Source organism: Ailuropoda melanoleuca, chromosome 12 (assembly GCF_002007445.2).
Source record: "Ailuropoda melanoleuca isolate Jingjing chromosome 12, ASM200744v2, whole genome shotgun sequence".
NCBI classification, from domain to species: domain Eukaryota; kingdom Metazoa; phylum Chordata; class Mammalia; order Carnivora; family Ursidae; genus Ailuropoda; species Ailuropoda melanoleuca.
In genome coordinates this window covers 14014072-14040582 of record NC_048229.1, presented here as the reverse complement: position 1 = coordinate 14040582, position 26511 = coordinate 14014072, and the positions used below count along the sequence as shown (strand labels likewise).

The 26511-nt window shown below is 36.1% G+C and overlaps 1 protein-coding gene across 5 annotated transcripts in view; it reads left to right on the top strand.

Moving 5' to 3' along the window:
- Positions 1–26511, top strand: part of TAOK3 (TAO kinase 3) — a 183189-nt gene that overhangs the window by 79609 nt on the left and 77069 nt on the right. For 3 of the 5 annotated variants that reach the window (XM_002919675.4, XM_034637786.1, XM_034637787.1), the window contains 5 exons: positions 1602–1702; positions 14042–14253; positions 21391–21462; positions 21845–21946; positions 25996–26041. In XM_002919675.4, the coding sequence (XP_002919721.2) occupies positions 14134–14253; positions 21391–21462; positions 21845–21946; positions 25996–26041 (340 nt within the window). In that variant the 5' untranslated portion in view covers positions 1602–1702; positions 14042–14133. Of the gene's footprint in view, positions 1–1601; positions 1703–14041; positions 14254–21390; positions 21463–21844; positions 21947–25995; positions 26042–26511 lie in introns of those variants that run through there. The other 2 variants (XM_034637788.1, XM_034637789.1) reach the window with 2 other exon arrangements.

The following is a 26511-nucleotide window of genomic DNA, read 5'->3' as shown; positions in this document are numbered from 1 at the left end:
GGTAAAATGTGGTACAGAATTCAGGCAATAATAGCTATCACTTAATGTAACATTTCATAGCCATAGAATCAGAGGGAATAATAAAAATAATGAGAAAGATTAGTTTATACATATAGACATGAGAGGAGATTGGGACACCCTCAACAGGAGAAATATGAAAGTAGAGGTTAATACCTTTTTTCTAGTTCCCCTCCCCAAAAGGCCTTCATCTCCAAAGCAGTCAGGTTATCTAAAAATTATTTCAATATGCATATTATATGTGTTTTTTTTTTAAGATTTTATTTATTTATTCGACAGAGATAGAGACAGCCAGCGAGAGAGGGAACACAAGCAGGGAGAGTGGGAGAGAAAGAAGCAGGCTCCCAGTGGAGGAGCCAGATGTGGGGCTCGATCCCAGAATGCCGGGATCACGCCCTGAGCCAAAGGCAGACGCTTAATGACTGCGCCACCCAGGCGCCCCGCATATTATATGTTTTAAATTGTTATATTCTTTGACCGAACAACTCTAGTTCCAGAAATCCATTCCAAAGAAGACCCTAAAATGTAGCTGAATAATATGCACAAAGAGCTTCAAAACACAATATTTAATAGTTCAATAAAGAGTTAAATACAACCTTGGTTTCTAATTGTGGAGGAGTTGTGAATGAATAGGAAGATATACATTGGGAGGGGTGCCTGGGTGGCTCAGTCATTAAGTGTCTGCCATCGGCTCAGGGGGTGAGCCCAGGGTCCTGGGATCGAGCCCCACATCGGGCTCCATGCTCCACTGGGAGCCTGCTTCTTCCTCCCACTCCCCCTGCTTGTGTTCCCTCTCTCGCTGGCTGTCTCTCTCCCTGTTAAATAAATAAATAAAATCTTTAAAAAAAAAAAAAAAGGAAGATATACATTGGGAGATACACACTGAGCAGTCATTAGAATGAGCTCTGTGAACAGTGATAACGTGGCAAAAATGCTTGTAATCTAGAATTAGATAAAAGAGGTAGACTATGAAATTATATGTATAAATGATCTCAGCTGTATGTAACAAAATAAATATGAGCATGGAGAAAAGTATGCCAGATTGTTAATGAAACTTTGTCCTAGGTAGGATTATATAGGTTTTTCTTCATAATAGTATTAGGTTCCCAGATTTTCTACATTGGGCACGTACTTCTTTAACAGATAATAAAGAAGACTGGTTATAGGAGAGCCTAGGAATGGGGAGATAGATGAGCCAATGTAAATCATCATGCTGATTGGAAAAGCAATTCAGAATATAAGCCTTACTGACAGCTGATCAGTAACATCACCATATACTGCAGATTAGTCCTGCCTACTGGTAGACTCTATTGAGTTTCCCTGGATTCAAACTAATGGCAGTCTCAGTATAGATTCTGAAATCTAAGGACACTTTTGTTTTCCCAGTATAGCTTGTGAAAATGTAGCCCGAGTCTTTGATGTGCAAATCTTACGTTTTGCATTTGTCATTCACAAACAGATGAAGATAAAAGTTTTAACTTCGCAATACTACATGTGTAAAATTTTAAAGCTACCATATGATCAATTATGGCTTCTTTAATTTTGCTCTTATAATTATATATTTCATTCTTCTTTTTCCATAGGTGCACCATAAATGCAAAAGACTGAAGTTTTAAGAGGACAAAGAGTTAGCTGCTAAGATGAATCTGAGCAATACAGTATATTTTGTGCCATTTACAAAAAGGTATTGTCCATAGATCCATGACATAGCTTTCTCCTATAAAATGGGCAGAGATTGTGTCTTCTGGTTTTTCTATAATTAATTTTTATATATATTTGTAAGAAAAAGGGAAAGTGAAAATATTAATAAAATTGGGATAAAAATTCTTTTATAAAAATTTTTTAGTTTCAAATTCTTTCCTTATAGGTTTTCATTTTTTTCAGTCATAGCTTATGATTTGGAGAAATACTTGTTTAAAAGAAATGAGCTTACCTAAAGTTTCTTGATTCCTATTACCAAATTATTTTCTGCAAATATATATTGCCTTTTTTGTTGTAGTGCTTTATAATTAGACTTGAAAGTAACATAAAATTTTTTACATCACTTTTCCTCTAATTACAGAAGTAATAGGCTTTGCAGAAAATTTGGAAAATACATATAAGCAAAAAGAAGGAAATCTAAAATTACCTGAAATCATAACACCTACTTCAGATAAAACAAGCCTGTAAAGGAATCCAAACTTGGAGATGAAAGAGGCCCTGTTTCCATCTTCATGGTCTCATCCCTCTTTATGTTCTACCTACTTATATCCTGCCTCTTTTGCTAAAACAAAAGAAAAAAGACATAGCCTCATATAAATTCCTAGAAGGATATCCCTTGTCAGAGAATATACCCATTCTGTTCTTCCAGCATGTATAAAAACGATGGTTTCCTTGTGCCCTTACCAAAGACTGTATCTTTTCTCTATTACTTTGTCATTTTGGTAGGTGAAATGAGGTGTCTTATTATTTTAGTTTTTACTTCTTTGATTAGTAGTGAAACTATATATGTTTCATATCCTTAATAGCCACTGCTATTTTCTTTTTCCTATATGTGTCCTTTGACTGTATGGGCTGATGTACGTATATTTATGTGTTCCCCTGTCTGAGGTATAATGTTTTTATTGAAGTATAATCAACATACAGTGTTATATTAGTTTCAGGTGTACAATATAATGATTGAACCATTGTCTACATTACTCAGTGCTCATCAAGATAAGTGTACTCTTAACCCCCCCTTTATCTGTTTCACCCCTGCACCCACCCATCTCCCCCATGGCAACAACTACCAGTTTGTTCTTTGTATTTAAGAATGTTTTTTGGGGGGCGCGTGGGTGGCTCAGTTGTTAAGCATCCGCCTTCAGCTCAGGGCGTGATCCCGGCGTTCTAGGATTGAGCCCCACATCGGGCTCCTCTGTTAGAAGCCTGCTTCTTCCTCTCCCACTCCCCCTGCTTGTATTCCCTCTCTCGCTGACTGTCTCTCTTTGTCAAATAAATAAATAAAATCTTTAAAAAAAATGTTTTTGGGGGGGCACCTGAGTGGCTCAATCAGTTAAGCGTCTGCCTTCAGCTCAGGTCATGATTTCAGGGTCCTGAGATCAAGCCCCGTGTTGGGCTCCCTGATTCTCAGGGAGTCTGCTTCTCTCCCTCTCCCTCTGCACCTCCCCACCCCTGCTGGTACACGCACAAGCTCACTCTCCTCTGCCCTTCTTTCTCAAATAAATAAATAAATAAATAAAATCTTTTAAAAAAATGTTTTTGTCTCTTTTTTTTCTTTCTTCATTTGTTTCTTAAATTCCACATATGAGTGAAATCATATGGTATTTTGTCTTTCTCTGACTTACTTTGTTTAGCATTATACCCTCTAGGTCCATCCATGTTGTTGTGAATGGCAAGATCTCATTCTTTTTTATGGCTCAGTAACATTCCATCGTGTGTGTGTGTGTGTGTGTGTGTACACACCATATTTTTTTTTATCCATTCATCCATGGATGGATACTTCAGTTGCTCCATATCTTAACTATTGTAAATAACATTACAATAAACATAGGGACGCATATATCTTTTCAAATTAGTGTTTTAATTTTCTCTGGAATGAAATTACTGGAATATATGGTAATTCTGTTTTGAGTTTCTTGAGGAACCTCTATACTGTTTCCACAGTGGCTGCACCAATTTTCATTCCTACCAACAATGCATGAGGGTTATCCACATCCTCACCAATACGTGTTATTTCTCGTGTTTTTTATTTTAGCCATTCTAACAAGTGTAAGGTGATATCTTGTTGTGTTTTGGATTGGCCTTTCGTTGATGATGAGTGATATTGAGCATTTTTTTCATGTTTCTGTTGGCCGTCTATATGTCTTCTTTGGAAAAATGTTGATTCAGGTTCTCTGTTCTTTTTTAATCATATTACTTGGGTTTTAAGGGTGTTGAGTCCTGTAAGTTCTTTATGTATTTTGGATATTAACCCCTTATCAGATACATCATCATAAATATCTTCTTCCATTCAATAGGCGGCCTTGTCGTTTTGTTGCTGTGCAAAAGCTTTTTATTTTGGTGTAGTCCCAATAGTTTAATTTTGCTTTTGTTTTTCTTACCTGAGGAGACATATTGAGAAAAATGTTTTTATGACTGAATGTCAAAAGAAGTATTGCCTATGTTTTCTTCTAGGAGCTTTGTGATTTGGAGTCTCACCTTTAGGTCTTTAATCCATTTTGAGTTTATTTCTGTGTGTGGTGTGAAAGTGGTCCAGTTTCATTCTTTCACATGTGGCTGACTAGTTTTCCCAACACTGTTGGTTGAAGAGACTGTCTTTTCCCTATTGTGTATCCAAGCCTCTTTTGTTGTAGATTAATTGGCCATATAAGTGTGGGTTTATTCCTGGACTCTCTGTCCTGTTTTATCGATCTATGTATCTATTATTGTGCCAGTACCATTCAGTTTTGATTACTACAGCTTTGTGTAGTATATCTTGAAATCTGAGATTATGATACCTCCAGCTTTGTTCTTCTTTTGTGAGATTGTTTTGGCTATTCAGGGTCTTTTGTGATTCCATACAAATTTTAGTATTATTTGTTCTAGTTCTGTGAAAAGTGTTGTTGGTATTTTTTTTTAAGATTTTTATTTGAGAGAGAAAGAGAGCACAAGCAGGGGGAGTGGCAGAGGGAAAGGGAAAAGCAGGCTCCCTGCTGAGCAGGAAGCCCCACGTGGGGTTTGATCACAGGACCCTGGGATCATGACCTGAGCCGAAGGCAGATGCTTAACCAACTGAGCCACCCAGGCACCCCCTGTTGCTGATATTTTGATAGGGATTGCATTAGATTGCTTTGGGTAGTATGGACATCTTCCAACCCATGAGTATAGAATATCTTTCCATTTGTTTGTGTCATCTTCAGTCTGTTTCATCATTGTTTTATGGTGACCTGTCTGTATTTTGNATAAGAATAACTTTCAATGAGCACATATTTTGCATCATTCCTACTTTATTTGCCTTTCAGTTTTGTTTATTGCATCATTTTAAAACAACCTTATTGATGTGTAACTGACATACAATAATCTGAATATATTTAGTGAATATGTTTTGCCATAATATATATTTGTGAAGATATTAAACACATCTAGCACTTCCAAAAGCTTCTTGATACTCCTTTTTAATCCCTCCATCCCACCTTTTCTCACTCAGCCCAATCCCCAGGCAACCACTGATGTACTTTCTATTACTTCAGTTTGCATTTTCTAGAATTTTATGGAAATGAAATCATAAAGTATGTACTCTTTTTTTGGCAGGGGTCTGTCTTCACTCAACATAATTATTTTGAGATTCATCCATGTTGTAGCATGTGTCAGTTCATTTTATTGCTGAAATGCATTCCATTGTCTGCATGTACCACAGATCGTTTCTTTGTTGATGGGCATTTGGGTTGTTTCCAGTTTGGGCTATTAAAAATAAGGCTGCCATGAACATTTGTGTACAGGGCTTTGAATGAACATATGCTTTCATTTTTCTTGGGTAAATACCTAAAAGTGGAATGGCTCTATTTTCAACTTTTTGAGGAACCTCCAGACTGTTTTCTAGAGTGCCTGCACCAGCTTGCATTCCCATCAGCAGGGTAAGAGGGTTCCCCTTTCTCCACATCCTTGCCAACATCTGTCATTTCCTGACTTGTTAATTTTAGCCATTCTGACTGGTGTGAGATGGTATCTCATTGTGGTTTTGATTTATATTTCCCTGGTACTGAGTGATGTTGAGCGTTTTTTCATGTGTCCTTTGGCCATTTGTATGTCTTTGGAGAGATGTCTGTTCATATCCTCTGCCCATTTCTTGATTGGATTTTTGTTCTTTGAGTATTGAGTTTGATAAGTTCTTTATAGACTTTTGGATACTAGCCCTTTATCTGATATGTCATTTCCAAATATCTTCTCCCATTCTCTCAGTTGTCTTTGGTTTTGTTGACTATTTCCTTTGCTGTGCAAAAGCTTTTTATCTTAATAAAGTCCCAATAGTTTATTTTTGCCTTTTTTTCCCTTGCTTTTGGAAACCTGTCTAGCAAGAAGTTGCTGCAGCTGAGGTCAGAGAGGTTGCTGCCTGTGTTCTTCTCTAGGACTTCGATATGTTCCTGTCTCACATTTAGGTTTTTCATCCATTTTGAGTTTATGTTGTATGGTATAAGGAAATGTTACAGTTTCATTCTTCTACATGTGGCTGTCCAATTTTCCCAACATCATTTGTTGAAGGACTTTTTTTCCATTGGATATTCTTGATCCTGCTTCATCGAAGATTACTTGACCATAGAGGTGAGGGTCTATTTCTGGATTCTCTAATCTGTTCCATTGATCTATGTGTCTGTTTTTGTACCAATACCATACTGTCGTGATGATTACAAGTTTTGTAATAGAGCTTGAAATCCAGAATTGTGATGGCACCAGTTTTGGTTTTCTTTTTCAACATTCCTCTGGCTATTCAGGGTCTTCTGGTTCCATACAAATTTTAGGATTATTTGTTCCAGCTCTGTGAAAAAAGTGCTTGGTATTTTGACGGGGATTGCATCAAATGTGTAGGTTGCTTTAGGTAGCATAGACATTTTAACAATATTTGTTCTTCCAGTCCATGAGTATGGAACATTTTTCCATTTTTTTGTGTCTTCCTCAATTTCTTTCTTGAGTGTTCTGTAGTTTTCTGAGTACAGATCCTTTGCCTCTTTGGTTAGATTTATTCCTAGGTATCTTATGGCTTTGGGTGCAATTGTAGATGGGATCTACTCCTTAATTTCTCTTTCTTGTCTCATTGTTAGTGTTTAGAAATGCAATTGATTTCTGTGCATTGATTTTATATCCTGCCACTTTGATGAATTCCTTAATGAGCTCTAACAATTTTGGGGTAGAGTCTTTTGGGTTTTCCACATAGAATATCATGTCATCTGCAAAGAGTAAGAGTTTGACTTCTTTGCCATTTTGGATGCCTTTTATTTCTTTTTATTGTCTGGTTGCTGAGGGTAGGACTTCTAGTACTATGTTGAATAGCAGTGGTGATACTGGATATCCCTTGAAAGATATGAATTTAGTGCCGTTGTATTACCTGTAAAGTGACTGTTTCTGTATATAGTCTCTGTTCCTTTCTAGTCTGTGTTACTTTTGGGCTCTCTCTTTGCTTAAAGGATCCCTTTTAATATTTCTTGTAGGGCTGGTTTGGTGATCACAAATTCTTTTAGGTTCTATTTGTCCTGGATGCTTTTTATCACTGCTTTTATTTTGAATGACATCCTAGCTGGATAAAGTATTCTCGACTGCATGTTTTTCTCATTTAGCACCCTGAATGTATCATGCCAGTCCTTTCTGGCCTGCCAGGTCTCTATGGATAGGTCTGCTGCCAATCTAATGTTTCCACCCTTGTAGGTGTAGACCTCTTGTCCCAAGCTGCTTTCAGGATTTTCTCTTTGTCTCTGAGATTTGCAAGTTTCACTATTATATGTCAGGGTGTTGGCTTATTTTTATTGTTTTTAAAGTGGGGGGGGCGGTTCTCTGTGTCTCCTGGACTTGGATGTCTGTTTCCTTCCCCAGATTAGGTAAGTTCTCTGCTATAATTAGCTCTGGTATACCTTCTGACCCCTCTCTCTTTCCTCTTCTTCTGGGATCCCAATTATTCTAATATTGTTTTGCTGTATGATATCACTTATCTCTCGAATTCTCCCCTCGTAATCCAGTTGTTGTTTATCCCTTTTTCTCAGTTTCTTTATTCTCCATCATTTTGTCTTCTCTATCACTAATTCTCTCTTCTGCTGCATTTATCCTAGCAGTTAGGGCCTCCATTTTTGACTGCATCTCATTAATAGTCATTTTGATTTTGACTTGATTAGATTTTAGTTCTTTTATTTCTCCAGAGAGGGATTCTCTAGTGTCTTCTATGCTTTTTTCCCAGCCCAACTACTGTCTTTATAATCGTTATTCTGAATTCTAGTTCCAACATCTTATGTCCATACTGATTAGGTCCCTGGCAGTTAGTACTGCCTCTTGTTCTCTTTTTTGAGGTGAGTTTTTCCATATTGTCATTCTGACCAGAGAAGAAGAGATGAACAAGAGAACAAAATACTAAAATGGCAACAACAACACTAGGGAAATATGTACTAAACAAATCAGAAACGACCCGAAACAGAGGAAAAAAAATTAAAATTAAATTAAAATGAAAAACAAACAGAAACAATAATATAATCAGACAGGTGAACAGAAGAGAGGAATACACTAGATCCTGTGCGTGTTTTGGTCTGTTTGTTAGAAAACTAGATCACAAAATTGTAAAGAAAGAAAAACTTAACATATGTACAAAAATAGAATTAAATGCATTGAAAGGATAGAATGTAACTATAAAAATGAAAATTAAGACGAGAAAAAACAGAAGATATAGACAACAACAACAGCAGCAGCAGCAGCAGCAGCAGCAGCAAAGGAAGGGATATAAACAGGTGAACAGAACAGAGCAATACACTATCTCCTAAGTGTATTTTGATGGGTTTGTTATAAGAAACTACATCTCAAAATTGTAAAGGAAGAAAAATTTATATATATACAAAAATAGAATTAAATGCATTGAAAGGATAGAATGTAACTGTAAAGATGAAAATTTTAAAAGACTGTAACAAAAAATCAAAACAAAACAAAAAAAAAAAGGAAGGAAAAAAGAGAGCATATGATCAGACAAGTGACTAGAACAGAGCCACATACTAGATTTTGAGTATATTTGGTATGCTATAAGAAACTGCATCCCAAAATTTTAAAGGAAGAAAAACTTACATATATACAAAAATAAAATTAAATACAATGAAGGGATAGAATGTAACTATAAAAATGAAAAGATTTTAGAAAGGAGTTGATAAAATAGGAAATTGGTTGAAAAAGTTAAGGAAAAAATTTTTTAAATTAGAAGCGAAAGACTAAAGAATCATGGGTAAAAAAGCCATGAATTCTATGTGCTGTATTCCCCTAGCACAGAGTTTTGCTGTTCTCTTTGATCAGTAAACTGGTCTTGGCTGGATGTTCTTGCTGATCTTCTGGGGGAAGCGCCTGTTGCACGGATTCTCAGTGTCTTTGCCCCAGGTGGAATTGCACAACCCTAGTCAGGGGTCCAGACTAAGCAATCTTGGGTTTGCTGTCTGTGGCTTTTGTTCCCTGAAGGCTTTTTGCGCAGCTTCAGAGGATGAGAATGAAAATGGCAGCCTCCCAGTCTCCGGCCCAGAGTCTAAAGCTTGGGGCCCCACTCCTCAGTGCGTCCTCAAAGAAAAGTAGTCAGTCCTTCCTGTCTCCCCGGTCTCTGGCCATACTTCATCATCACCGGGCCCGCGACCGAGGGTTTCTATCTCAGGCACACGACCCCATTTTGAGTCTCCAAACCCTGCAGACTCCTGTGGGGTGCTCTTGCACTACTCCTCTCCCGGTTATGCCACTTGCTGGGCCCCGGCTGGGGGAGCGGTTGCCCGATTGTGCCATGGTTCGTGGTTTCCGAGCTGAGAACCCACTCCTGGGCTCCCTGATTATAGCCGGCATCTCTGCTCCAGTGCCTGGGAACTCTGCCTCTCTCAGGCATCCCCGGTCTTCCTGTGACACTGGGGATCCTGAGACCACACTGTCCCAACTAAGGTTCAGCCCTCTTAGCAATGTGACCACCTTTCAGGTGAGACGTCCCTCACTGGAGCAGGGTTCTGATTTTTTAAAAGTTCTGATTTTGTGCTCCGCTGTTGTATCACTTTCTGGTAGCAGGCTTACAGAGGCTCCCTCCTCCCCCCCCCCCCCCCCCCGCCTGCNCCCCCGCTGTTTATCTTTCCACATATCCCCTCGGATTCACTTCTCCGCACCTTCTACCTTACAGAAAGTGGTTGCTTTTCTATTTGTGGAGTTGCAGCTATTCTTTTCTTAGATCTCCAGTTGAGTTTGCAGGTATTCAGAATGATTTGGTACCTATCTAGCTGAATTCCTGGGACCAGATGAAACTAAGGTCTCCTACTCCTCCACCATTTTGGACTTCTCTCTCTTCTTCATATGTATTTTAGAATCAGCTTCTCAATTTCTTTTTCCTAAAGAAAAATCAATATTGATTCTTCTGACCTATAACTGCAGTTATTTCTCTTCATTCTTTAATTTTTTTCACCATTATTTTATAATTCTCAGTATACAGGTCTTGCACATTCTTTTTTTTAAATTTTTTTATTTTAAAGATTTTATTTATTTATTTGACAGAGATAGAGACAGCCAGCGAGAGAGGGAACACAGACAGGGGGAGTGGGAGAGGAAGAAGCAGGCTCCTAACAGAGGAGCCTGATGTGGGGCTCGATCCCATAATGCCGGGATCTCGCCCTGAGCCGAAGGCAGACGTTTAACGACTTCACCACCCAGGCGCCCCAAGGTCTTGCACATTCTTTGTAAGATTTATCCCTAAGTATTTTCTATTTTTATGCTATTGTGATGTTTTAAAGTTTTGACTTCCATTTGTTTATATGTAAAAATATAATTGAGTTTTGTATTGATCTTGATCTTGTGTTCTGCCACTTTGATTAACTCAGTTATTAATTCTAGTAGCTTTTTATAGACTGCATTGAATTTTCTGCATAGGTGATTATGTTGTTTGTCAGTAAAAGTCTAACTTTTTCCTTTCCAATCTTGATGTCTTTAATTTCTTTTTTTCTTGCTTTATTGCACTTATAGACCATCCAGCACAATGTTGAAGAGAAGGGCTGGCATCAGACTTCCTTGCCTCATTCCTGATCTTAGGAGATCAATTGGTCTTTTGATATTACTTTTGATATTAGCTATAAATATTTCATAGATTTCTTTTATCAGGTTGGGGATATAACCTTCTATTCTGAGTTGGCTCCGAATTTTTATCAGGTTTGAATTTTGGATTTTGTCAAATGATTTTTCTGCATTTTAGAGATGATCGTTTGGCTTTTTTTCAGATTGTTGATTTGGTGAATTACATTGCTTGATTTTTGAGTGTTAAACCAACCTTGCTTTCCTGGGATAAATTCCATCTACTCATGATGTATTATCCATTTTATATATTATTGGATTTTATTTGCTGTAATTTTGTTACCCGTTTTTGCATCTATATTTATGAAGAATTTTGGTATGTTTTCTTGTGATGTTAGTTGGCAGCTAATAAATCTTGTCCCTGTTACTCCATCTTGGCTGGAAGCAGAAGTCCATCCATTATATTTTTTTAAGATATGGAAGTTATTAATTATATATAGTCAAACTTAGTGATTTTGGTTTATGACTTTTGCCTCTGGTGTCTTGCTTAGTAATTAAAGATTCACCTGAAATTTATTTTAGAAGTTTTTATGGTGTCATTTTTTTATATTTAAATATTTGTTTCTTTTGAGAATCATTTTAGTCTAGAGTATGACATAATGATACAAAAAATGTGTTTCTTCCAAATGATTATCCATAGTACTTAGCTTTATTCACACTGAAGACAAAATATTGAAAAGTTCAGATTACATTTTGATGATTGGAAAGATTTTAGTTCTCATAAATTTAGTTCCCAGATCTTTTTGCTTTTCTTAAAGACAGTCCCATAAATTGCTTTTTTTTTTTTTTTGGCATAGTCTTGAAAAGGGATGTCTTTGATTTAATGCATTGTTTCTCATGTCTGTTCTCAAACATAAGTAATGAAGGCAACAGCACTTTCTGAATGTTAGTTGAGTACTTTTAGTCACTTGACTGACAACCAAATTTAAGTTACTTTTTTTCAGTAGTATTGATATATTGACTTTATGGTTATCAGTATTCATAGATTGTCATGGTGAGTGCCCAGGATTACAAGTGCAGTGTTGCAGGGGAATCCCTTTTTCCTGTTTGAAACCTTTGATGGCTCCCCACTACCCTGAGGATAAAGTCCAAGTTTCTTAATATGGTCTAAAATGCCTGTTATGATCTTCTTTGGCTTAACACCAGCTTTATATTTTCTCTTTCCAACTCTTCCATACATCCATATTGAATGAACTACTTTAATTTTCCTAAAAAGTCATGCTTTTTCATATCCAAGAAAAAAAAACTGGGTCACCCTATTATATCTTCTATTAAATTTATACTTTTTCATCATAACATTATTTATAACCTTTTTGTTATTTCTGTCATTATAGTTTATTATTAATGTTTATTCCCCCATCGGACTCTAGCCCTTTAAGGACAGGGACCACATCCCATTGTACCTGGGACCAACCAACACCCAATACGTGCCTGACAAATAGTAGGCATTCAATAAATATTTGTTGAGTTAAAGGAAGAGTTGCCTGGATAGATGGGTAGTTAGGCTGCTGACCTACCTATGCTAATGATTTAACTAGACTAACCATGTGAAGTAATGTACATGTCACAAGAGAAAAGTGCTTCTTAGCACTGACTACTTGTACTTCTTTATTAACAATGCTGTTTTCTCTTCTCCTTGAATGAAGCCTATTGGCCAGTAACTAAATTTCTACATAGTTATCTGATGGATCAAGGAAGAAACACAAACTATCCTGTGATATGTTCAATGTTGGAATGATTGATTCTCATGGTGGAGGAGTATTTACAGTAAAAAATATATATATAGATGAAAGTTAATATTTCAGTATTTTTCAAAAAATAAAACATCTATATCAATTAAATGTAACTATTAATAATCAACATATAAGCTTGTCAGAATAATGTCCTTTTATTAATAGAAACTTGAAACTCAGAATATTTTGTATAGCAGCAGAATAATCTGCCTCTTTAAGTGAATGTTAGCATAATCTCCAAATTATAGCAGTTTGTTATCTAATTACCTATTCTATGTGTATATATTGTATATTAAGAGCATGGGCTTTACAGTTAGATCTGGGTTTGGGCCCCAGTTCTGACAAATACTAGCTGCCTGATTACAGGAGAGTAGTTTTGCCTCTCGGTTCTAGTTTGCTGTATAAAATCAAAATAATAAAGTCCTACATTACAAAGCTGGTTAGGGATTAAAGAAAATAATATATACATATATGGAATTTAGTGTTGCCTGACACATAATAGTGCTTAATAAATTCTAGTTGTTATTATTTCAATGTTAATTAGACCAAAATGCTTTTAAAGCAGATTTATTGAGATATAACTCATTCAAAGTGCACAGCTCAGTGGTTTTTGGTATATGACCACTGTGCAGCCATCACCACAATCAGTTTTAGAACATTTTCATCACTCTAAAAAGAAAGCCCATGCCTTTTAGCTGTCACCGCCAAAGCTATCCTTCCTCCAGCTGAAGGCAACCAATAATCTGCTTTCTGTCTCCATAGATTTAGTTATTCTGGGTTATTATATAAACAGAATTATTCAATATGCTGTCTTTTGTGACTGGCTTCTTTAACTTCGCATCGTGATTACAAGTTTCACCCATGTTGTAGCTATATGGTACTTCATTCCTTTTTATGCCAGAATAATATTTCATTGTACAGATGAACCACACTCTGTTTATTCATTCACCAAATGGAATGAATATTCACTATTTGGGTTGTTTCCACCTCTGGCTACTATGAATCATGCTGCTCTCAGTAACCATCCATACAAGTATTTGTGTGGACATATGTTTTTATTCCTCTTGAGTCTATACCAAGGAGTAGAATTTCTGGCTCAAATGGTGACTTGATTTTTAAGTTTTTGATGAACTGCCAGTCTGTTTCCCAAAATGGTGCACCACTTTATATTCCCACCAGCAGTTTTGGAGTGTTCTGCTTTCTCCACATCCTTGCCAGTAGTTATTTGACTTTTTGATAGTAGTCATCCTAGTGGATATAAAATGGTATATTACTGTGGTTTCAATGTTTATTTCTCTAATGACTAATAATGTGAAGCATCTTTTCACGTGTTAACAGCCACTTGTGTATCTTTGGAGAAATGTCTAGTCAGATCCTTTGCCCATTTTTCTTTTGGGTTATTTGTCTTTTTATTTTGAAGTTTGTAAAACCAAGGTGCTTTTAATATTAATTTGTATTGCCACCAACCAAGATGTTTTAGAAATAAGTTAATGTCAAACCTTATTTTTTTACAGGTACTAAAAAACTTGCCCCCCAAAATATTCGTAAATGAGAGATAAGGCTGACTGGGATATCAAAAGCAAAACGTTTGCAAACACTGGTCATCATGCGTAAAGGGGTGCCAAAGGACCCAGAGATTGCTGATCTCTTCTACAAAGATGATCCTGAAGAACTTTTTATTGATTTGCACGAAATTGGACATGGAAGTTTTGGAGCAGTTTATTTTGTAAGTAATTGTAGACTTGTTTAGATAGATTAAATTAGGGGAGTTTGAATTCTACATATTCTATTACTTGTAAAATATGCTAGCTTTTAGTGTTTATTCTACAAATTAAATGTCTACACCAGAGGTAAATACTCATTGCTGAAAAGCCAGTCCTAGAATTCTAGGCATTAATAAAGTCAGTGGAATCTCTGTCACCTGACTCTTGCTATCAAGTAGTCCAAAAAAATGTTATAAGCTTGAGTTTTGGCCCTATGCATTTCCTCTATATGCCAAGCCCTTTTCCACCTCAGGGCCTTTATATATGCTATTCCTCCCACCTAGAAAACTCTGCACATTGCATTCCCATCCCTGCCTAACTCCTCCTTACCCTACAGATTTCAGTTTAAGTGTTAAGACCACAGGATTGCCTTTCCTGTTCAAATGTCCAGCACTAAATTAAGACTTTCTTTATGATCTCATAGCACCTTACGCATGCATGTTGTTGCATTTATCATGGTTGTAATTCCATAATTATGTGTGAGATTTTTTGTATGTCCCTTCTCCTACATTAATGCCATGAGGGCAGGGGTTATGCCTATCTTATCCCCAGTAACCTGTATAATGTCTGATAATAGTAGGAACTCAATAAATGATGGACAGATGGATGGATGAACCGATGCTACTCAGGTGGACCAACAAAGATTTTTAGTAACATTCATGTCAAGTCAGTATTTAGTTAAAGGGTGTAAGGCTTAGCCCCTTAGAGTCAGTTCAAATTCTAAGACTGTGATTTTCTTCTGATGAGAAGAATGAGAAGTGACTGAAATGTTACCATAGCTCATTCACCTGAAGTTCATTACAGAAAATGTAGTTTTTAGGGGCGCCTGGGTGGCACAGCGGTTGAGCGTCTGCCTTCGGCTCAGGGCGTGATCCCGGCGTTATGGGATCGAGCCCCACATCAGGCTCCTCCGCTAGGAGCCTGCTTCTTCCTCTCCCACTCCCCCTTCTTGTGTTCCCTCTCTCGCTGGCTGTCTCTATCTCTGTCAAATAAATAAATAAAATCTTTAAAAAAAAAAAAGAAAAAAGAAAAAAAAAGAAAATGTAGTTTTTAATTTCTTTACATAACCTTAGAAGTTTGCCTCATCAAAGTCACAAATACTTAAGAGACCTAGTCCATGAAAGCAGGTGATATTTAAGTACTACTTATTATTTCTCCTCTAAACCTGTTATCGAATAATTTTTTTTCTTAATCAAACAGTATTTGACTTTTAATTGATTCTTTTTTTTTTTTGGCATCTGGGTAGGGCTTATCTTCAGTTGTCCTTCCAAATAAGATTTTATTAATTGCATTTTAACTCATCTTTTTGTTTCTAGCCAAATCTTCAGCCTGTGTTTTCCCCAAACTCTTTATCATGCCTTTGTGTCTGTACTCAGCACTACCACCACTTCTCCTTTGCCCCCATTTAATATTTGGCTTCCACTCAAGTATATTTTATCATTAAGTGACCTTCCATGGCCGAAAAGGGTGCTAATTTTCTCGTCAACCTGCTCTGTTAGTCTTTGGGCTTAGAATAGTATTTAAAGCCCAAAGTCCTGTCTTCTTCATTCACAGGGATGCTTTTTCTTTTTTTCTTAAGTTTTTTAATTTATTTATTTTTTAGTAATCTCTGCCCCCAACTTGGGGCTCAAACTCACAACCCTGAGATCAAGAGTGTCACATTCTACCAACTGAACTAGCCAGGCACCGCAAGAAGGATTTTTAAATTATAAATGTACATATGGAAGTGCATAAATACATGCCCATATATTTTGATATGTAATTTAAAGAACAATTAAAGGTAAATCCCTTCATAAACACCAGCCAGGCCAAGAAATAGAACGTTGCCAGCACCCCAGAAACCCCTCTTACGTTATGTCTATTTTGAATTTTATGGTGATTATTTTCTAGTTTTTTTTTTTTTTCCATAGGTAACTCACTTTCTTCTGGACCCCTAACAATATAATTTGGTTTTGCCTGGTTTTGAACTTTTTTAAAAATAGAAACATTCTGTATGTATTTGTTTGTGACCTATTTGTTTTGCTCCAAGATACTTTCCTCAGTCACCTTTTCTTACTTTCCTTCTATTTATAACTTATTCATCCTCTCAGAATCTCTCTTGGCCAATCAGAGGGTAGTTCCAATCTCTATCTGACTTTTGTATTTTAAAAAGTAGCTAGATGTAATGAGCACTGGGTGTTATATGCAATTGACAAATTACTAAATTCTGCTGAAACTAATAATACACTATATGTTAACTGACGTGAATTTAAATTAAAAATAAATAAATAAAATAAAAAAGCAGCTAGACCCCTCTCAAAATTCTCCTTTTGACTACAGTAAACCAAGCATGTTTTGAAGCTTACTTACAAGCCTTTGAACTAAGGACAAGATGAGACCTGCTTTGTAGTAGGCTGAAGAAGACCTAACGATTTATTTACTGTTTGGGCTAAGTCCTGTGTATTTAGCTGGAGTATATGCCTTTTGAAAATGAGGACTGTTTCTAGTATCTCTTTACAAATCTAAAGACTAGCCCACTGCCCTGTTTACTGTAGGCACTAAATATATGTTCTTTGTTGCTATGATAGACTAGAGAAATCATAAGGATATCTGGGTGGCTTTGAAAATGTAATCATTAACTATATAGTATTGCCTGTGTACAAAATGAGTAGTACAGGCCCATATAAACCCATAAGGCACTAAAAAACAGATTAAAGGGGAATTAACTTACACTTTACTGTAAAACCGAGAAAAGCTTGAACCTTTTATCTATAATGGTGACACAGGTAATACCTTAAAAATGGATTTCTCATTGGCCACAGTAATTTTAATGTGTAGTTCCTCCCTCACTGTTAAGATTCTTCCTCTTGTTACTCATACCATGATAACCAAGAAGACTATCATCTCTTCTTTGGACAACTGCTATAGCCCCCTAAACCATCTTTGTGCGTCCACTGTGGTCTCTCTTCAGTCTGTTGGCTGCACTACAGTGAGCTTGGGGGAAAAAGAAGTAAATCTGATCAAAACCCTTACTTCAGGGATGTACTGTATGGTGACTAACATAATATAATAAAAAAATATTATTATACTACAAACAAACAAACAAAAAACCCTTACTGTATCCAGCCTATAAGGTCTTCCACGATGTGTCCCTTTTTGTACTGAAGCTATATTCCCTCTCATTCTCATTGCCCTAGCTGTAATATAATAGTTTTCCTTAAGTCAAGCAGAGAAAGACAATTATCATATGGTTTCTCTCATCTATGGAACATAAGAACTGGGAAGATCGGTAGGAGAAGAAAGGGATAAAGAAAGGGGGGGTAATTAGAAGGGGGAATGAAACATGAGAGACTATGGACTCTGAGAAACAAACTGAGGGCTTCAGAGGGGAGGGGAGTGGGGGAATGGGATAGGCTGGTGATGGGTAGTAAGGAGGGCACGTATTGCATGGTGCACTGGGTGTTATACGCAACTAATGAATCATCGAACTTTACATCAAAACCAGGGAAAAAACCAAGTAACACATACTCTTCTTTATAGCACCTGTCACAATTGCAATTTTATGTTTGTTGGTTATGATATTTTTGTTACTGTCTGCACCGCTAGACAAGAGATAGGTACTGGGCATATTTACTCACAATTCTTAGCCCAATACCTGACACTTTTTGAATACCTAATAAGTATTTGTTGAATGAAGGAGTGAATTATAAAGAACTCAGAGAACTTGGGGTACTGTTAATTAGTACTTTTCATGAATCCTAGCATGCTAGCAAGGCATTAAGACTAGATTCTAGCAACCAACATTTTTATACCCAAGCACTGTAATTCTGTTAGGCTTTTGTAGTTTGCAGCTTTTACACAGAATGATGCCAGGAAATATGTTTAAAGTGAACTATAAGCTGGCTCAGCTCTCATAGAATCAATCAGCTGAGAGTATATTTAGAAAAAACGGAAGCTATTGATGAAATACCTCTGTGTGTTTAGATTTATATAAGTAATTCAGAAATTAGCAGCATTAACAAATGAGATAGTAAGAAACTCTGTATTAAAGGAAAATAGAAAAGGGCCAACCATGTTCATTTTTGTATTCACTTAAACACAACCACGAAGTTTCTATGTTTCTACTGTTGCCTTGTTGAACTTCGCATAGCTTCTATAATCCACCTACAGCTAATAATTTAGTTCTGTTCTTCTGGGTATAATTATTACCTTTTAGTTGAGACTTAATAATAAGGCAAAAAGAAAAGCTTATTTTTAATTTTTATATTTCTCTATAAATTAGCAACAAGTGGACAGTAATCTAAATGTAGCTGGAAATGGTTGAGAAAATATCAGAAACACGTAGTACTGTAAATATTTTTTTGAATCAGTGATCTAGCTTAGAAGTCACTGAGATCATTAAGACTATAGGAAGTGTTAATTATGAATGTAAGTTTCAAGAATAACACTTGAAACGTGTAGAGGTTATAATTATAATATGGTTTGAAGTACTGGAAAGCTGAGACCCCACTGATAGTTTCCTTTCTCTGTATTAAAACGTTAATTTTTTTAAGTTTCAGTTCTGAATTTTAACCAATATAAAATTGCATTAAAAATTACACATCTAAACAGACTCCCAAGTTAGAGAATAGGCTGATGGTTACCAGAGGGGAGCGGGGGGAATGGGTGAAACAAGTGATGGGGATTAAGGAGCGCACTTGTGGTAAGCACTGGGTGATGTATGGAATTGTTGAATCACTAAATTGTACACCTGAAACTAATATTACATTGTATGTTAACTAACTGGAATTTAAATAAAAACTTAAAAAATAAATTTCACATCTAAGAAAAATCAACATGAAAATATTTTTCAAATACTGAGTTTGTGCTCCAGTAGGCAAATATTGAGTACAGGTATACTTGTGAGCAAGTATACTTACCAGGTCCTGAGTAAGATTACTCCGTAAATGTAAAGAAATATATACATATATTTATTATATATAATATTTTAAAGATTTGTTTGTTTTTAGACAGCATGCACGGGGGTAGGGGCAGAGAAAGAAGGAGAGAGAGAATCTCAAGCCGACTCCCCACTGAGCACAGAGCCAGACACAGGGCTCTATCTCAAGACTCTGAGATCTTATTCTGAGATCCTGACCTGAGCCGAAATATTCAGACACTTAACAGACTGAACCACCCAAGCGCCCCAATATTTTTATTATAATTTATTATAATTATTATAATTTTTTCAAGTGTCTGGTTCCAAATAAGCATTGATTATAAATAACCTTAATAAGCAATTAGACAATACCATCTGATTCCATTTGTATGGGCCTTTTTTTTCTTTTTATAAAGGTGAAGGATTTGTTTTTTAAAAATCCCTTTGCAAGTTAAAACTCCTCATTGCATGAGTACTTCCTAAACCTTTCTCAGGCTGCTGAAGCTGCACAGTACATAGATTCATCCCCAAAATATCCGCTTTTCAGATATAATCACTCTAACCTTTATTGTAGTACTGAATTCACATCAACTTGTCTTTGTTGCTGCCATACAAGCAGTCTTAGCGTTAAATTTTAAAAGCCAGCAAAATTTGAGAGATTTTTGTTTTTATTAAAGTCCATCTGTACCTTCTAAATGAACAAAATATGTAAAAAAAATGCCTTTGTAGAGGCCTGCTGATTTGAAAACTCTAGTAGATACCTTATTTTTATAATAGGTACTTTTGCCTTTCTTTAGCACTTGTAAAAAAATTTTTTTTCAGTAAGTGTTCTTTTGCTCAGCATTTTGTCATTAAGACTCTGTAGGTTGAATTTTTTATATCAGTAAGTTATTGTTCATTTTTTAAATCAAAAAAATTTTAATTGGAAAAAATAAAATAAAAATAATTTTTTAATTAGAAATAAATTCATTGTTTTATCTGAGAAGTTTCTTTAAGTGTATTTAAGAAAGTGATTATACATTTTTCTCTAAAATTGGTGACCTGATTTTATCGGTAAGTGAATTCCAATCTTTTACCTCAGAACCACTGCTATAGCCTTAGTTCTTTACAATAATAATATCATAAAGTCAAAATAGCTTACTGACATCAGGATTATGGCACTGATGCAGAGCTCTGTTATTAGAAGAAAGCCAAAATTAAATAATCTTTTAATGACTTATATATATTTTTCCAAAAATTTTTAGAAGATTATCTAGTTTTAAATCTCTTAAGTAAATTTGGAGGAAGACAATTACTTGAGTTATTTGTTATTTTCATATGTGCTTTCAGTGAATTGTATTTGGGGTATGGAAAAGCTATATAGAGATAATTATGAGACAAGGCAGTCTTTGTAGATGAGTACACACACGTATGTGTGTATATATGTAATACGTTCTTACTATAAAATATAAGTACCTTTGGAAGTGAAAGTACCTCTTTAAAATTAATCTTACCTTCTGCTGCATTGTTCAGTGCAGTAGCCATTATTTAGACTTAAATTAATTAAAATGTAAACTCCATTTCCTCAGTAACTGTAGCCACATTTCACATGCTATCACATACACTGTAGATATAAAGCATTTCCATCAAGACAGAAAATTCTGTTGGACAGCACTGCTCCAGGGACTATCACTGATATATATTCTGCTATAAATTCTCTCATATTCTTTCTACACATGCACTCACATTAGTACTATTTTGCAAAAGTAAGATAATATGCAGCTTGTTTTTGTCATATTTTTTATGTCTTTCCGTATTACTGTATATTCATATATATTACCTCATTCTTTTACTGCTTATTTCATCATATGATTGTACCACATTATCTAACTGGTTCTCCATCGATGGACATTTTACATGGTGAAGCCAGTATGGACGTTTTGGAAATTTGACTTGTTTTTGTTTGATTGTATATATTTTTTTAAACCCTAATCCTTTTTAATATTATGGTCTTTGCATGTATATGAATAGGGATCAAAAGAAGCTGTACTTTACAGTGGGGTGGAAATGTCTATCCGGTCTGTCAGAAGTTGCAGCATCTTTAAACTGTGATAATGAAGTGTGAGAATGTTATTTAAAGTCTCTAGTTGAATACTTAAGTTCAAGTGGCTGAAACGTCATTCTGTTTTTGTTTTTTTTTTTTTCTGCTGCTGTCTCAACACAGGCCACAAATGCTCACACCAATGAGGTGGTGGCAGTTAAGAAAATGTCCTACAGTGGGAAGCAGACACATGAGGTATGTTAAAGACAGTTGTATACCTAAACTGACATAAACCAGTTAGTATGAAATTGATAGCAGAAACAAAGTTCTTTAAACATTTATCATAGTTTTTTTTTTTATTCCTTTCTATGGAGTGTATAATAAATATTCTTAATATTCTACTTCAACTAATTTGTGGAATGGAGCATAAGTTAGTATAATAGATTTATTATAATATATCTGATAATTTATTTACATGTACTAAAATTAAAGAAGTAACACAAGTTTAAACAGCTTCATTTCGTAAACTTTCACTTTGTCCATTTAAAATAATGAAAAGAATATCATATATGTATACTTGATAATAAAATACTATTTCCAGCCTAAAATTATACCATTTTCTTTATGACTTCAATAGAAATGGCAAGATATTCTCAAGGAAGTCAAATTTTTACAACAATTAAAGCATCCTAATACCATTGAGTATAAAGGTTGTTACTTGAAAGAGCACACTGCTTGGGTAAGTCAAAGGACCTATATTATCATTTATTTCCAATTAAAATTTTTTTCTATTTTTTCTGTTATCTCTTTGATCTGTGACATTATCAGTCCCATTTCTGTCCCATTTGACTTTTGTTATCAGTATTTAACATTTGTTAATAACTCAGAGTGTGCCATATGGTATACATTCTATAAGATTAAATATTATATCTAGCCTGTGGGAAATTTTATTCTATAAACAATCAACAAACAGATAGTGAAAAGTTAGTACCATTTTATAATGATTTATTTGCAAAAGTAAAAGGCAGAAGAATTTTTGTTGTTGTCATTTCTCATCCCCCACTCCAATTCCCCTCAAATTTGGGATTATGCTTGGTATTACCATCATGGTCTAAGTTTTATCAGACAGGGCTTAGCATGTGATTAAAATGAATACAGTCTTGGGTACCGGGGTGGCTCAGTTGGGTAAGTGCCCAACTCTTGATTTTGGCTCAGGTTGTGATCTCAGGGTTGTGAGAACAAGCCCTGCATCATACTCTGCGCTGGGTGTGAAGCCTGCTTGGGATTCTCGCTCTACCTCTCCCTCTGCTCCCAACACCCCCTCAATAAAGTCTTCTGTTCCACTCTTATCTTTTTAGTATATTTTTACATGATTGTGTTTCTGTTTTTAGATTAACACCTTAAGTACTGTTTAGTACATGAAAATGCTGTATTTGTACTTTATCAGAACTTACACTCCAATTTATTTATTTTTTTAAAAAGATTTTATTTATTAATTTATTTGACAGAGAGAGAGATAGCCAGCGAGAGAGGGAACACAAGCAGGGGGAGTGGGAGAGGAAGAAGCAGGCTCCCAGTGGAGCAGGGAGCCCGATGCGGCCCTTGATCCCAGGACCCTGGGATCAGGCCCTGAGCCGAAGGCAAATGCTTAACGGCTGAGCCAGGCTCCCCCTTACACTCCAATTTAAAGTCCAATCTAACTATCATTTATTGAGATTCATTTATTGAGAATTTACCGTGTATAAGTACTTTCCTGTATGTCATCTCCAGTTAGGAAATGGAATTTTTGTTCCCAGATAGACTATCAAACAATATACTTGAACATAAATACTTCTTTTCAAGCAGTTTTTAAGATATCTATAGTCATTACTTCTGTTCTGAGCAGAAGAAATTAATTAGAGGAGTATCTCATTATCTGGAAATCAGTTCTCTGGCAGTCTCAGCCATCGTAAAGGAGTCAAGAAAGGGATTTTAAGCATGCAGGATGAGTGTTACAAAATCAAGTGCTAAATACCATGCTTTTGGAGTCTTCAGAAAATCCTCTGGGCTCTTATTTAAAGCCTATTTGCTCTTAGATTACGTAGAATGCTAACAAGCTTGGTTAATGGGTCTCTGTCCACAACAGATTTGATAGGCTGGAGGCATACATACAAACAGCCACAAGACTAATTTGACCAGAAGGAAGAAATCAGGGAAGTTAGAAAGCAGACCTATAATTTAGAAGTAGAGGGGCACCTGGGTAGCACAGTCAGCGGAAAGTCCGACTCTCGATGTCGACTCAGGTCATGATCTCGGGTCCTGAGATTGAGCCCCACATTGGGCTCTGCACTTAGCACAGATTCGGCTTGAGTTTACCTCACCCTCTCCCTCTGCCACTCCCCCTCCCCACGCTGGCTCAGTCTCTCTCTGTCTCTCAAATAAATAAATAAATCCTAAAAAAAAAAAAGTAGAGCAACTAGAGCTGTTTAGTGTGAAGAGCAAACAACCAGCCACAGCTGAGGTGTCCTTGTGCTATGGAATAATAAGGAAACGAATATACATGATAAAAATATACATTAACATAGGGGCGCCTGGGTAGCACAGTCCTTAAGCGTCTGCCTTGGGCTCAGGGCGTGATCCTGGCATTTCAAGTCCCACATCAGGCTCCTCCACTGGGAGCCTGCTTCTTCCTCTCCCTCTCCCCTGCTGTGTTCCCTCTCTCACTGGCTGTCTCTCTGTCACATAAATAAATAAAATCTTTAAAAAATATATATATATATATATATACATTAACATAAAAATTTTTTAAAATGCAACCATAACTGTAAACATATTCTCTCCATTCGGTTTTAAATTTCTATGTTCATATTCCATATACTCAGCTAAAGGAAGTTATATGTGCATATTAATTTACTTAGTTTTTTAAGAAACATTTCCATCAAAATGGTTAAAGAAACAGTGTTTGTCAGGGGTGCCTGGGTGGCTCAGTCAGTTGGGCTTCTGCCTTTGGCTCAGGTCTTGATCATAAGGTCCTGGGACCAAGCCCTGCATCGGGCTCCCTGATCATCAGGGAGCCTGCTTCTCTCTCTCCTCCCTGCTCTTGCTATTTCTGTCTCTCTCTCTCTCTCTCAAATAAATATATAAAGTCTTTATTAAAAAAAAAAAAAAAAGAGGGGTGCCTGGGTGGCACAGCGGTTAAGCGTCTGCCTTCGGCTCAGGGCGTGATCCCGGCATTATGGGATCAAGCCCCACGTCAGGCTCTTCTGCTGTGAGCCTGCTTCTTCCTCTCCCACTCCCCCTGCTTGTGTTCCCTCTCTCGCTGGCTGTCTCCATCTCTGTAGAATAGATAAAATCTTAAAAAAAAAAAAAAAAAAGAAAAGAAACAGTGTTTGTCATTATACCTCAAAGCAGAAAAAAAAGTAGTGCCCATAAAAGGCTAATGTTCATTATAATATTGCTCTCATTTCACAATAAGAAGTAAAATTATACCTCACACCAGTTAGAATGTCTACTATCAAAAAGACAAGAAAAAACAACTGCTGGTGTGGATGTAGAGAAAAGGGAATCCTTGCGCATTGTTGGTGGGAATGTAAATTGGTGCAGCTGCTGTGGAAAACAGTATGGAGTTTCCTCAAAAAATCAAGAATAGAAGTACCATATGATCTAGTAGTTCTACTACTTGGTATTTACACAAAGAAAACAAAAAGGCACGTTTGAAAAGATATATGTACCCCTGTGTTTATTGCAGCATATTTACAATAGTCAAGTATGGAAGCATCCTAAGTGATATTGATAGATGAATGGATGAAGATGTGGTGTACGTATACAATGGAATATTCAGCCATAAAAAAGAATGAAATCTTGCCATTTGTGACAATATGGATGGACCTAGAGGGTATTATGCTAAGTGAAATAAATTGGACAGAGAAAGACAAATACCATATGATTTCGCTTATATGTGGAATCTAAAAAAACAAACGAACAAGCAAAAAACCAGGAACAGACTCCTGAACACAGAGAACAAACTGTTAGTGGCCAGATGGGACAGGGATAGAGGAATGGGTGAAACAGGTAAAGGGGAATAAGAGGTACAAACTTCCAGTTATAAAATAACGAAGATGAAAAGTACAGCATAGGGATATAGTCAGTAATATTGTAATAACTTCGTATGGTGACAGGTGGTAACCACACTTAGGGTGGTGAGCATTTTATAATGGATAATTGTTGAGTCACTATGAAGTATACCTGAAGTCAACATAATATTGTACATCAATTGTACTCCTATTAATAAGTAAATAAAATTAATGTTTCTGAATCTGTTTATTTTAATGTCAAGCAGAAAACTATAACAAAATTTCAGAACTTTAAACTTATATATTTCTTATGTTTTAAATTATTCTGGTATTGGAATAATTTTAACATATATAGTTATTTATTTAATTACATATATAAATATATAACAAATTTTAATAGTTTAGATGTAAATATATAACTCATTATACATAATAATATATGACATATGGGACACCTGGGTGGCTGAGTTGGTTAAGTGGCTGCCTTCGGCTCAGGTCATGATTCCAGGGTCCTGGGATCGAGTCTCTTCTCAGCAGAGGGTCTGTTTCTCCCTCTTCCTCTGCCCTTCCCCCCGCTTATGCTCTCTCTCTCTTTCAAGTAAATAAATAAAATCTTTAAAAGAAAGAAAAAAGAATACTTACTCTCCCAGCATTCTTAATTCCTTGGTTAGTTGGTTGGTTTTAGCAGTTTCTTATTAACTGTAATTATTCTGGTTATTATTTTAATCTATTACAGTTGGTGATGGAATATTGCTTAGGCTCAGCCTCTGATTTGTTAGAAGGTAAGAATAAAAGCACTATCCCCTCCTTTTGTTCTGCTTTGACCAGAATAGTATCTACTCCTATATTAAAGTGCAGTTTGGGCAAAGCAAATGGATGCTGACTCAGACCTGAGGGTTGTGTGGATGAGCTGTGAGAACTTTATCTCTGCAGTGGCTAAAAGTGTCTCAGGAATGATTAGCAGCCCTCCTGCTGTTCAGTGCAATGCCCATCCAGGGCAGGTACTTACTAAAATGTTCAGCTAATGTGATCTAATGTATGTAGCCAAAAACGTCAAATTCGTATGTATGCATGAGAGAGAGGTAGATGGTGTCAAATTATATTGATATTTAACTCTTTCAAATATCTTGACTGAGTTCTCTTCTGCAAATCCTATTATAATCAGAGACTGGGTTATAAATTTACATTAAAAAAAACTTTCTTATATCATCCTTGATCTCTGAATAGAAATTGCTTATTAGCTGCTTGCACA